This window comes from Myxocyprinus asiaticus, chromosome 16 (assembly GCF_019703515.2).
Source record: "Myxocyprinus asiaticus isolate MX2 ecotype Aquarium Trade chromosome 16, UBuf_Myxa_2, whole genome shotgun sequence".
NCBI lineage: Eukaryota > Metazoa > Chordata > Actinopteri > Cypriniformes > Catostomidae > Myxocyprinus > Myxocyprinus asiaticus.
The window spans coordinates 6,628,697-6,642,891 of NC_059359.1; the positions used below are offsets into that span (position 1 = coordinate 6,628,697).

Genomic DNA, 14,195 nt, shown 5'->3' on the forward strand with positions numbered 1-14,195 from the left:
TAATTTTGTTTTAGAAAGTAACTTAACTAATTAGTAGTGTGATTACTTGGCTATGAAGTAACCAGTAAAGTAATCTTATCACAATTTTAGAGAAGTAATTAGTAATTTGTAGTGGATTACTTTTTTTGAGTAACTTACCCAACACTGGTTTCCAGTAACATGCTTGACACTTTATCCTGTGTAAATACATTGTTGAACTGACAAGAATTTTTAAAGGATGAGTTTTAGTCTCATCATTATGGACACTGCTGGGCAAGACATCATCATGCATTAGTTTCCTGAGATGTCTTTCCATGGACTCTTTTTATGGCTGATGAGGAACAGATACACTCAGCTCTGAGTAAACCAGAGCACATTATTATTACACGAGCTAAATGGGGAAACATTTTTCTTAGCCAGTATTTTCTCAGTGGTTCCAAAAGCTTTCTTTATTACTACAACATATTTGCTTGTGTCACAACACTTAACATTACCTATTCAGATGTTTTTAGAGAGACATTTAAATATAACATGACTTTAAGATATAAGAAATTCAGTATACACATGCCTATTTGTAAAGTGCGACAATAACTCTACTCTGAATGCACACACAGATTCACATTCTTATGTTTCTCCCAGTAGTGGCAGTCTTCAGGAAAACTCGACACAGCAAAGCTTTCCTTGTGACGACTAATAGCGTGAACCCAAAACCCAGCTAACTGTTTCTCCAGAACCCCAACTACAGCTTTGGCATCTCCCTTCTTTGCAGGACCCTCCATAATCTGTTTTATGTTCTCATTGGGCACAGGTTGAGGGTTGCTGCAGTAGGACACCACCAGGATGGTTTCAGTTCCTTGCGATACTTCAAAGTATTTCTGGCCGGCCATAGACTGAAAGTTTTCTCCAGCTCTCCAGTTACGAATTTTGCCCAAGTTAGTAATGACACGGATGGACCAGCTCACCCAGTCGTACTTCTTGACTAGGAAGTCCAGCAGTTCATTGCCCATTTCCTGGAGGTTCCTATCCTCTCTTTCCTTCATAAGCCTCTTGATGTCCAATTCAGCTTGCTCTTGAAATGAATTCACACATTTCTCAATGGTTTCCTTCATTTTCATCTCAATTTCTTGGATCTTGGTGCTCCACTCTTGCATCTTCTCCTGCTCTGCCTCTTCGCCCAGATTAAGGAAACAATATCCCAGTAGAGCGATTATTCCCAAGCAGAGAAGCTCCTTCAATCTTACACAGAAGTCTTCCAGGACCCTCCTGTTTCTGGCCTCGTACTGTTCCACAACATCTAGAATTGGCTCCCCAAATGTGCTGTTCCCAATCAAAGCATCATAAAGCACACATAGATTTTTCTCTCCTCCTGTTATAAAAAAATGCTCCAAGAACAAGCGTTTCTTGACCTCCTTGTACTCAGGTTTGGCCTCCAGAATGTCTATGTATTTTCTGAACTGGTTGCGCAGATTCTCTTCCACAGAGAAGAACTGAGAATCCAAACGTCTCCTCCTGATCTCAACATCAATGTCCTGCAGTTGAGATGAGAGGACATCTAATTTGCGCCTCACCACTAGAAACTGATCTTTGACATATATCACTTCCTTGCTTTCCACGTTATTAAGGACTAGCTTGAGGACTGGAGCAGCAGCCTCAAAAAGAGGTGATAACTCTCCAACAGTGCTGGCCAGCACCTCAGCACCCTTCTCAAACATCTCCATTACAGCTTCAATGGCCTCCTTCTTCTGGGCTACCACCCGCTCTAGTGGATTGGACATTTCTTTACTAGCAAAATTTAAAAACAGAGACATGAAAAACCACAGAAATTAGATTGATAATATTGTAAGGGACATTTTAATTTGTTCACTTGTGTTTAATCTTCATGCAATTACAGAGGCATATTGCAAAATACAACTATTGCAATGCTAATATAATGTTGAATATACACTGATGAGCCAAAACATTATGACCACTCACAGGTGAAGCGAATAATGTTGATCATCTCCTAACAAGGCCACATGTCATGGTCTTGCTAGATTAGACTGGGTCAGAGCATCTCTGAAAAGGCAAGGCTTGTGGTGTGCTCCCGATCAGCAGTGGTGAGTACCTACCGGCAGTGGTCCGAGGAGGGACAAATCACAATCCGCCGACAGAGTGTTAGGCACCCAAGTCTCATCGATAAGCAAGGGCAATGAAGGCTATCCCATCTGGTCCGAACCGACAGAAGGTCTACTGTGGCACAAGTCACAGAAAATTTTAATGATGGTTATGGGAGGAATGTGTCACAACACATAGTGCATCACACCCTGCTGCGTATGGGGCTGCATAGCCGCAGACCGGTCAGAGTGTCCATGATGACCCCTGTCCACCGTCAAAGGTGCCAACAATGGGCACACGAGCGTCGGAACTGGACCTTGGATCAGTGGAAGAAGGCTGCCTGGTCTGATGAGTCCTATTTTCTTTTACATCACGTGGATGGCCATGTACGTGTGCGCTGTTTACCTGGGGAAGTGATGGCACCTGGATGTACTGTGGGAAGACAAGGGAGTTTTTTCCTCTGGGCAATGTTCTGCTCGGATACCCTGGGTCCGGCCATTCATTTGGACGTCAATTTGACACGTGCTACATACCTAAACATTGTTGCAGACCAGGTACAGCCCTTCCTGGCAAAGGTATTCCCTGATGGCAATGGCCTCAGCAGGATAATGCATCCTGCCACACTGCACACATTGTTTGGGAATGGTTTGAGGAATATGATGAAGAGATCGAGGTGTTGCCCTGGCCTCCAAATTCCCCAGATCTCAAGCCGATTGAATATCTGTGGGATTTGCTGGACCAACATATCCAATCCATTGCAGATCCACTTCGCAACTTGAAGGATCTGCTGCTAATGTCTTGGTGCCAGATAGCACAGGACACCTTCAGGGGTCTTATAGAGTCCATGCCTCGGCGAGTCGGTGCTGTTTTGGTGGTACGCGGAAGACCAGCAGCATATTAGGCAGGTGAAAATAATGTTTTGCCTCATCGTGTATTTAGTGGATAGTTCACCCAAAAATACAATTTTGTCATCATTACTCACCCTAATGTTGTTCGAAACCCGTATTATTTTCTTTCACCCTTTGATATACAAAAGGAAGGCAGAATGTTACCCTCAGTCACCATTTACTTTATGAATCAAACATGCACTGAAAATGAATGGGGACTGGGGCGATCATTCTGATAAACATATGTTGTTTTGTTCCATAGAAGAAAAAAAAGTCATATGAGGTTGCAACAACATTTGGGTGAGTAAATGATGACAGAATTTTCATTTTTGGGTGAACTATCCCTTTAAAAATATGACCAAATCACAAAAAGTTTTTTTTGTTGTTGTTGCTTTTGGCTTATTTCTAATACAGCCTATTAGCTTATATAGTTTTCATTATGCATGCAAATTTTGCTTGTTTTGATTTAATCATTTTTACAACATAATTCATAATACATAGTTATTCATAATACATAATTTTTATCACAAGATTTGAAACGCATTCACATAAATCCATGTTGGAAAAATGAATGTGTTTTAATACAGGTGGATTTCTATACTGTTCTGCACAGCAAAAAGACAAATAACTGTTTTACTCAGTTTTCTTCTACCAGATCATGCCATCATCATACTGTAAGTAATTACGTAAGGTTCTATAAAATAATTTTCCAGTTGATATAATGACATATGACTTATAGGCTACATGCAGGGCACACCACGAAAATCTTTCTAAAGCTCTAATACAGTCTGCCTCATATGGATGTCTTAATGCGCATCCCTGACATCACAGCTGCATTATCCCTACCACAAATATTTTTAAACAGGTTTCTCACGCCTGGCAAGACGAACAGCTGTTGAAAAGACCTCCAAGACCTTCAAGGACCTCCAAATTTCCAAATTATTCCCACAGTGTCTGGTTTGACTTCGAGGAAGCTTGTCGTGATCATATGCTCACTGAGGAAAGATGTGATTAGAGAGAGAAAGAGAGAGAGAGAGAGAGAGAGAGAGAGAGAGAGAGAGAGAGAGAGAGAGAGTTGCGCGCACAGAGGACAGGTTTTGGAAAGCCCTTGGAAACTGTCAGTAAATGTCTACAAATAGAAAGCATTGGCTATCTAGAGTTTGCTTATAGACAGAACTTTGATGTGCGCTTCAGATATGAGATTCTACATGAGATTGTTAAATTACAGATTATTTTGCGTCGTGCGCAACATCTCACTGCTCTGTTGGATTGGCATGAACGTGCGCAGATTTAGGATTTGCATATTCCAGGAGGCTACCCTAAGGTATTTTACAGACTACTTATGTTTTATACCACACATTTTATCATACTACTCTATGCGGTTTTAATGTTGTACTATTACTGTTTGGACACATAACACTATACTCGAGTATTTAAAAGAGTTTGAATGTATGATTGATATTGAACAGCAAATTTCGGCCTGTCGATTTACAATGGAAATTATATTTATTTATTTACAAAGATTTTTGCGTATGCCAGTTATTCGTCACTGCTTAGATCATAGGGTACGTATGATCTAATTATGCTATCATTAAATCAATTTTTGGTCGCTGACTGAGAAACTAATTTAATGGGTCTCCAAGTCATTAAATTATGTAGGTATGCGTGACCATGTTCTAGGATTTTCAGTCAGATATTTTGCATTTGAACACATTTGTGTCTGTCTTGGAAAGATTGCACTATGATGTCACACTAAATGGGGTAAGTTGTCACAATGGGAACCTGCTGTTTATTGACATTGATTTGAGAATACTCCTTTGAATTATGGAACTGAAATATAAATACGTTTGAAATATGCAATTCTAACTAAAGTAAAATAAATAAATAAATAAAAGCCCAATACTCCACACATTTAAAATAGGGTTCCATTGTTTTCACTTTTGTAATAGTTGTTGGGTAAACAAAAAATGTCACCTTAGCACAATGTTAGAATTATTATTTAGTGCATTACAATAAACAATTATTATATTATTCATAATAATGCCATGTATTCAACTGGAAGATTCTAATATGTTAGAGATCCTCTCTCAGATATCACAATGGCCAGTTATGGATCAACATTTGGCTAATGTATTTTCCAGTGGAGAGTCATATGGGGTAAATTGAACCTTTATTAACTTATGATTGTCTTTTTTTAAAAGTCCTATCTGATTTGCATTAATATTTTAATTTATTAATTTTTTATGTTATTGATTTTTGTTCTTTGATTTTCATTGATCTAGCAATAATTCATACTGCCATACAAAGCCGAAACGCAGTAATTACGCCAACACTAAAACTGAGAAAAAATTATAAAAATTATAAAATAGTCGCATTCTGTTTTCTCTAAACCTGTGCATAGTTAAGCCAAACCTGTCGGTCACAGGACAGATTAAGTCTAAGACTCCAACAGACTTAATTTCAGTCATAACTAAATTTTGTGTTGTTAATATGTGTAGTTATTGCATTTTGCCTTTGCTAGCAAGCGGTTAATATTATTAGCTCTGCTATAATGCATCACCGCAATTTGGGTGGACAATAGGTAAAACCATCAACAATGCAAACTGTAACCAACAAACTGTAAGTGTAATTAGATCCCAATTTGTGTCAAAATGCCACAAAAATCCTCAATGTATGTTTCACCTAAACAAACTTTACACACATTTTATGAAACCTTATTGGCAAATTTGTTGCACTGAGTAGCTGGAATATTCAGCTGTTTGTTGTGTGTGCAGTCTGGGATATCTAGTGTTACTATAAGAAAATGCAAAAGAAAAAAAGAAACTATATAGATACATTAAGTTTCAACAGTACCCACACAAACATAGCTTAACCAACTTGTTTTGCCTTTTATTTTGCTTTGATTGTAATAGGAATGCACAGTAAAATGCAAAGCTCATCTCAGTGGCAGTTTCTGTCACTTTACCATAACACTATTTCTCACTACAGCTGGCTTACAAAAGAGAAAAGTGTGTGCATTTATAATATCTTTATTTATAATACTGGACAGATAGATAGATATATAGATAGATAGACAGATTCATACATACATACATGGATACATACAGTAGATAGTGTTTGAATGGGGTTAACAACTGCAAAGAAAAATATGGATATTACAGATAAATATTTTTATATTGAGAAAAGTTCAATCAGTCATAATCAGCGCCCTTCAGTACCTCTGACATTCTTTTGGCCACGTCTTTCATTTTATCTTCCCACTCGATGCGCAGAGCTTCTTCATCATCCCCGACGATAGCAGCATAACTCATCAGAGAAATGAGACCAATGCAAAACAGGTATGTGAGTCGGGTGCAGAGGTTTTCCATGACACGGCGGTCACCCTGTGAATGCTTTATGTACACCTCTAAAATGGGCTGGCAGAAGACCTTCGATTCACCCATCACTCCATCATAAAGTGTGTGCAGGTTCTGGTCACCTTGACTGATCATAAAGCTCATTTCAAAGTCCTTCTTGCGCTGTTGGTGCGCCGGCCATGCCTCAACAGTGTCCATGAATTTGTAGAATTGATTACGAATGTTTTCTTCCACGCGGCAGTACAGGCCATCCACAGTTTCTTTCCTGATCTGTAGCAACACGTTCTGGTTCTGCTGTGAAATATCATCCAGGGCTCGATTCATGCTCCCAAACTCGCGTTTGAGTTTCTGAAGATCTTCATCGTCCACATGGTGCAGCACCACACGGATGAGAGATCCAGCCACACCGAAGATGGGATTGACCACTGCTGCTGCGGATGAGATGGTGGCCACACATTCGAGAACTTTCACAAGGCCTCTCTTCAGAGTGTCTTGGTGTTCTAAGATCTCATTTTCAGCCATTTTGCCTGGAGGAAGATCTTCTTAATGATGATGCGCACCTGAAGAAGCAAGCAGATAACAGGATCACAATTATTTCTTTGCAGTAACATTTGCATTTAAAGGAATAGTTCGCCCAAACATGAAAATTCTGTGTAAATGAGATTTGGGAGTTTTGGAGGAACAGATGGATTTTAAGTTGTTATTCACTGAAAATCTACCCCTCTGCCAAAGCTTTGAAATGTCATTCGCATACGCATTCAGCATGCCGAGGTGTCACACCAGGTTTCATGTTTCCATCCATGTTGCGAATTTAATTTAAGTGCAATATCGGAATAACGCAAAAACAATTTGTGAATAAAGCAACGTTTCCATCCCATGGGTTTAAAATTACAAAATCATCACTTCTGGGGATATTGGCGCAATATAGAAACAAAATTGGAAGTTGAAGCCCAATGTGGCTCTTTTATAAAATGTAATGAATTACTTGGCTAGCGTTCAGTGGCAGATTCATTATGTCTGGGAGTGAAAGCGTGTCAGACAGTGACATGAATTATGTATTTGCATGGCTTGTTGAGGCAAAGTCACATGACTTTATTGATGCACTATCTATATTCCTATATAAATTCTACAGGACTATGTTCGGTAAGTGTGTTTCCATTATAGTTTCTGCACGTCTTCTTATATAATAAAAAAAATGTATTCACTCCAAGCGAGCTTATACATTTTTGAAACTTTATTTGCATTTTGATGATTTCATCAAGCATTTTTTATGCAGTAATATATATATATACACTGGTGGCCAAAAGTTTGGAATAATGTACAGATTTTACTTTTATGGAAAAAAAATTGGTACTTTTATTCACCAAAGTGGCATTCAACTGATCACAATGTATAGTCAAGACATTAATAACTTGAAAAATTACTATTACAATTAAAAAAAAAAAATTCAGAACTTATCATCAAAAAATCCTCCACATGCAGCAATGACAGCTTTGCAGATCCTTGACATTCTAGCTGTCAGTTTGTCCAGATACTCAGGTGACATTTCACCCCACGTTTCCTGTAGCACTTGCCATAGATGTGGCGGTCTTGTCAGGCACTTCTCAATGGGGTTAAGATCCATAACACTCTTTTCCAATTATCTGTTGTCCAATGTCTGTGTTTCTTTGCCCACTCTAACCATTTCTTTTTGATTTTCTGTTTCAAAAGTGGCTTTTTCTTTGCAATTCTTCCCATAAGGCCTGCACCCCTGAGTCTTCTCTTTACTGTTGTACGTGAAACTGGTGTTGAGCGGGTAGAATTCAATGAAGCTGTCAGCTGAGGACATGTGAGGCGTCTATTTCTCAAACTAGAGACTCTGATGTACTTATCCTCTTGTTTAGTTGTACATCTGGGCCTTCCACATCTCTTTCTGTCCTTGTTAGAGACAGTTGTCCTTTGTCTTTGAAGACTGTAGTGTACACCTTTGTATGAAATCTTCAGTTTTTTGGCAATTTCAAGCATTGTATAGCCTTCATTCCTCAAAACAATGATTGACTGATGAGTTTCTAGAGAAAGCTGTTTCTTTTTTGCCATTTTTGACCTAATATTGACCTTAAGACATGCCAGTCTATTGCATACTGTGGCAACTCAAAAACAAACACAAAGACAATGTTAAGCTTCATTTAACGAACCAAATAGCTTTCAACTGTGTTTGATATAATGGCAAGTGATTTTCTAGTACCAAATTAGCAATTTAGCATGATTACTCAAGGATAAGGTGTTGGAGTGATGGCTGCTGGAAATGGGGCCTGTCTAGATTAGATCAAAAATTACTTTTTTCAAATAGTGATGGTGCTGTTTTTTTACATCTGTAATGTCCTGACTATACTTTGTGATCATTTGAATGCCACTTTGGTGAATTAAAGTACCAATTTCCTTCTGAAACAGCACAATCTGTACATTATTCCAAACTTTTGGCCACCAGTGTATATATATATATATATATTAATAAAAAATATATGTTTATGGAAACCCAGCTATTGACAACAGACCATTGGTTCTTGCATGTATTGTAACCAAATTTGATGCGCCAGCTTGACTATGTTGTAATGGAGACTAGCATTTGAAAGTTGCAGCGGAGGGGAAGATTATTAGTGAATAATGACTTAAATTTTGGTCTGTTCCTTACACAAAGCTACTTTTATGGTGCTTTTATGCTGTTTGTTCTTTTTGGAGATTGACAGGCCCTGGTCACTATGAACTGTCAATGTATGGAAAGAGTTGCGTGAAGATTTTTCACAAATTCTCCTTTTGTGTTCCACTGAAAAAAAATAACTGGATATGAATGTGGAATGACATGAAGGTAAGTAAAAATGACAGAATGAACTGTTCCTTTAATGAACTGTTCCTTTAATGAACTGTTCCTTTAAAATTATGTTCATTTTTTAAATTGTAAAATGAACTCTTACGTTGAAGTGTCCTCTGGGATGAAAGGATTTTTCTGATATCATAAATGGATGTATTTCTTTTCAAATACCTGGCAGAACTGAGACAAAGCACAATTCAAAATAGTCATATAGTCTATTAGTCTAAATCTGAACCATCAAAAGAACACGTATGACAACATAATATGTGACATATCAAAATTGTAAGTATGCATAGAAATTATTTAGAAAATATTTAAGAAATTATTTAATACTGAGAAATTATTGTTTTAAACTTTTCATAAACTTCAAACCTCAAACTTGAACAGTAAATGTGCTACAGAACTAAAGTCTAAACACTAGCCAGGGCTAGCACTGAAGTTAATAATTGCATTTGTTTGGGTCATTGTTTCTCTAACAGATTGTTTTGGTTTGTTTTCATTTTACAGTCCACTATATCAAGCCAAAACACCACACCACCATCTGAAGTAAATCACTTTCAGCTATCTCCTCTCTAGCTCCCCCTAGCAGCTTCCTCCATATGTCCTTGTTTATGTTATGCATGATATCATCTCCCTGCCATTTTCAAGCTTTAACAAACAACACCTGAAAAAAATAAATAAAAAAATGTTCCTGTTGGCATGTTTCTCAATAACACTATCTGTATTGTTACTCTTACCTCTTCTGTTTATTACCTCCCTCTCGACTGCACCTCTTTCCAGCAATCACTGCAGAATGGGTGATTTCATAAAAGCTCAGTATGGAGGGGTGTACTGAACAGATTGGACTATACCATTAAATGAACTGAAAGATTGAACTGATGTTATTTACATATTGTTATGTGAAACCTCTGATGAGCTCCATGTGCTCTTTCAATGACCTACAAATATTTTAGATGCAATTAGTTAGTCTGTACAACCAATATAATGTCACAATTATAAAATTGTAGACATGGTATCCCTATTATTAATAAATGTTAGTATCTATCTGTTTGTCGGTCAGTCCGTCCGTCTGTCTGGAGTGGAATAATTTAAAATGTAATAATAAAATCTGAAGTATATCACAGTATCATCAAGGTGTATGTGATGTAAAGAGACTTTGGTTTGAAAATTATAGGTGCTGTCCATGGTGCTGCAAGACTCCAGATGTGCCTTGGATTCTCGGCCTGTCATGCTTCCCTGAGATCATTTACACTGTTGATACATACATTACATGTATGGTAATGTATGTACTTAAATATGTTCAAAGTAAAAGTGAGCATAATATATCTATGTAATATTAAGTAGCCAGTTCCTACATTGTACAGTTCCTGTTTCTTTATTTGTGCACTAAAGTTCAGACATTATGAGGAAGTGGGTAACAGCACTTTGGCACAGACTGCTCAGTCAATGTACTGTTCTTACCGGCCTATTCTTTTTCTGTTAGCTTAAGAGCAACAATGTGTATAAGAACAATTTGTACCGCAGTTTGTCACTGCTGCTTTGCTGTTATTGTTAGAGGATGATTCTCTTCACACATCTCAAATTAAGGTATTTTGAGGGTACTCAGAAAAAGGAAGACATCAAATGAAAATGGGCTTTGCAAAAGTGGAGACAGTTCCTGTGAACAGATGTCAGCAAAGACAGTGGAGCCAACAACACAAACACAGATTGAAGAAGTAAGTGTTTTTTTTTTTTTACACTTAGTCATGTTAGTTAATTTAAGAAGCACCTATGATGTTGAAGACAATAAATGTAATTTAATAAACCCATACCAGTGGGAAATGTCCCAGCTTTAAATATTATCCTCTGTAAGAAGGAGCATAGTATGCCATTACTACTGTATTGTCAGAATCTATGCTAGTGCACTTTGGTGTGTCTACTCTAGTTTATCACTGTGGCTATGTGGTTATACAGTATATGCTCATAGCCACAAGATGTCACTTTAGCTCATAATTAATGCTGGTATCTGTAGTGCTAGAATTAAATCTTGTAGGATTAAGCCTTAGGACGCATATACATCAGACAAACACTGCGAATAGGAATGGATAATATTAATTTTAAGGGTGTGGAAAGAGCCGGGTCTGTTTGAATTGTAATACTGCTGTGCAATTAATTGAGAGTTTTTTCCTACATAGATTAAGTGTTGTGCTATCAACTGTTTAAGTTAAACATGCCTTATATGGCACTTTAAAACAAATCAGACTGTGATTAGCCTCTTTATGTGTTGATCAAAGAGACTCAAGACTACAGTATAAGCTGCTATGTGGACCAGATTTTATGTCGACAGTCAAAAGTGTGGCTACGCAATAAAGATACGACCACTGGGACAAAAAAGAGCCAGCCATAAACATACAATTTTCTTTGTGTGTTTCTTTTTTTTTAAAGTACACCTTTAACCGATCATTTCACAAGCTGACAAATAAACACAGTGATCAAACCAGAGATCTGAGCATCATTGAGAGCTCAGATTTACCACTAAATATAAACTGGAATGGTAAGACTTTACACAGTAACAATGAACAATCTATTTTTACAGCATTTATTAGTCTTGGTAAAAGTTCATTTAGAAAAATACAAATGTTCATGGTGCATTAACTAATGTTACCATATACAACTTTTAATTTTAACATGTATTTATATATGTTATATTTATGCATTTGGCTGATGCTTTCATCCAAAGCAACTTACAGTGTCCTGATTACAGGGACAATCCCCCTGGAGCAACATGCCTTGCTCAAGGACACAATGAGAGTGGTGGCTGTGGGGATTGAACCAACAACCTTCCACTTACCAGTTCAGTGCTTTAGTCCACTGCACCACCACCACTCCAGTAATATTCATGTTGAAATTAACATTAATCAAGATTAATAAATGCTGTAAAAGTATTGTTCATTGTTCGCTCATGTTAACTAATGTAGTTAATTAATTTTAACAAATGGAACCTTATTGTAAAGAGTTACTATTGGAATAAATATGTATTATATTTTAAATATATTAGAATAAATACATAAAATATTTCTTTTATGAACACAAGTGTTCTCTTGTGCCATGGTACAGCTATTTTTTGTCCCAGTGAATGCATCCTGATTATCTAAGAGTCAAGACACGGTTTACAGGCAACACACACACACACACACACACACACACATTAAGTCTATCCTTCAGAGACAAGAGATCGATAGACGTCTAGATCACAGGAAGCAGGCAAATGTTCAGTGGCTTGTTGAAGGCTCTATATGGATCGCTGTCCATTTCACCTAAGCGTGTCTTTCGATGCTCTTAAAAACGACTGATGAAACCTCAATCCCCAAACCCTGTTCCACAAGAAGAGTCTGATTAACGAATAGAGCAAAGCTTTCCAGTTCTTAAAAACCTCAGCTTTATTTGTTCTATGAGTGTCTTTGGACTTATTGTATGATTCAGACTTTTATCCGTAATGTGTCATGCAATATATATATATATATATATATATATGGGGTATACTTGGTGCTTTTTACTTTTGTTGTGAATTCACTGGAACTACACTCAAGAATAATTTTAAGATTTACATGTTTCTATTTTATAACAAAATTCCATAAATCTTTAACAAAATAAAATAAAAACTAAATATTTTAAGTTTTATTAATTTAAACTTGTAAATGTGTAAATCCTAAAAATAGGCTTAAAATATATTTTGGAGTATGTTCATGGTCGAGATGGAACTAATCCGGGGTCTGGATCTGGATTGCAGTCCATTAATTGGTGACTTTTGCTATAGAGTAAAGGCTGTTTGTTTACAAATGACTTTTAGGATTTGTCAGAAAACAAGCAATAAACATAAACTGTATATTTGTGAATATTGGTGATTATTAGTCATTAAAACAAGGGATATGTTGAAATCATTACTTTCAAAGTAATCAATAACATTAATTCTTTCTCTGAATAGAAGAAAATACTTTTGGCCCAAGACAACAATGTGAAACATTCCACAAACTAAATGCAGAGAAAGAAATTACCTTGTAATTCTGCGTGACAAGTAAAAAAAAAAAAAATGACTGTACCTGTCAAACCAGTTTAAACCATGCACTTTTGTGGAGGGGGCCCAAGCTTCGCGTTAAAAAGACGTGTTAGCTTGTTTCTTATGTTATGTTGTTGGGCCTACACAGTTTATGGCCACATTGGAACATACTGGTTTACTTTTGAAGAATAAACAATATTGTTGCTGTGTTAGGTCGCCATTTTGTCAAGTATAAAATTAAAGTCCTAAAACAAGTTTAAAGCCACCGTTATGTAGTACAATCCAACTATTCTGGTTTTGCAAACTCTGCAGGAAAAAACAAAAAGTGAAACAACTACTATTGTCATCACAATCTTAGTGCTGCTGTCACAAGCTTTTATTATTTTCTGGTGACTTCACATACACATACTTGCAGAAGAACACACGGTTGACCTTCAGAAAGGTCAGAAGAGATAGAGAGAAATAAAGAGAAACCGAGGAAACAGCATTATGCTATGAGGCTAGAACACACTGTGTGAAACGAGAGAGAACGCTGATGGAGCCAAGATCAATATACCGATTAGAACTGTAATACGCTAATGGTTTTGTGAACAAGCAGAATGAAATAAGCCCATGAGTATAATCAGAGTGTAATTTACCTCTTGCTTACAAAGAATGACACTGAGACTTTATTTTATTTCTTTAAATAAAATCTTTGCCTGAGCTTGATCATTTTTTGAGCATCTAAACAGGCAAGTTTCCAAAAAATTGCTTTGGTTTGTGCATCTGATCTCAAAATACATGTTGGTTTAGTTCTTGACTTTTCACATCTTTCTGCTTTCTAACCTTATATATAACCAAAAACCTTGTGTATACCCACTAGATTTGGCCAGGTTAGTGAAGTCAAATATTTGAAAGATACTATTTGAGGCACTTGATAGCACGTTAATTAGATATTCACAAGCAGAACTGTTGGACAGGCAGTAATTCTAAAAGTCTATACACTGTACATTTTC

General features: G+C 36.9%; 2 protein-coding genes and 1 long non-coding RNA gene across 6 annotated transcripts in view; 1 reads left to right on the top strand and 2 right to left on the bottom strand.

Annotated features, from left to right (window-relative positions):
- Positions 1-314: 314 nt before the first annotated feature.
- LOC127454653 (protein rapunzel-like) lies at positions 315-3,940 on the bottom strand. Of its 2 annotated transcripts, none has more exons than XM_051722003.1 (2): positions 3,835-3,940; positions 315-1,761 (listed from the first exon to the last, which is right to left on the bottom strand). In XM_051722003.1, exon 2 carries the CDS (start codon positions 1,752-1,754, stop codon positions 573-575), a length of 1,182 nt encoding a protein of 393 aa, XP_051577963.1. In that variant the 5' UTR covers positions 1,755-1,761; positions 3,835-3,940; the 3' UTR covers positions 315-572. The 2 variants fall into 2 exon arrangements, with proteins under 2 accessions (XP_051577963.1, XP_051577965.1); XM_051722005.1 differs by having other exon boundaries at positions 315-1,756; positions 3,807-3,931.
- Positions 3,941-5,971: 2,031 nt separating this feature from the next.
- On the bottom strand, positions 5,972-10,230 carry LOC127454660 (protein rapunzel). 2 transcript variants are annotated; one of them, XM_051722025.1, is made up of 3 exons: positions 9,902-10,230; positions 9,268-9,344; positions 5,972-6,876 (listed from the first exon to the last, which is right to left on the bottom strand). In XM_051722025.1, the coding sequence occupies exon 3, from the start codon at positions 6,836-6,838 to the stop codon at positions 6,152-6,154; it is 687 nt and encodes a 228-aa protein (XP_051577985.1). In that variant the 5' UTR covers positions 6,839-6,876; positions 9,268-9,344; positions 9,902-10,230; the 3' UTR covers positions 5,972-6,151. The 2 variants fall into 2 exon arrangements, with proteins under 2 accessions (XP_051577985.1, XP_051577986.1); XM_051722026.1 differs by lacking the exons at positions 9,268-9,344; positions 9,902-10,230 and adding an exon at positions 8,988-9,112.
- Positions 9,003-14,195, top strand: part of LOC127454668 (uncharacterized) — a 30,592-nt gene continuing 25,399 nt past the window's right edge. The window contains exons 1-4 of one of the 2 annotated variants that reach the window (XR_007899586.1): positions 9,003-9,161; positions 9,672-9,710; positions 10,339-10,441; positions 10,752-10,879. This is a non-coding gene — a long non-coding RNA (uncharacterized LOC127454668). The other variant, XR_007899585.1, reaches the window with a different exon arrangement.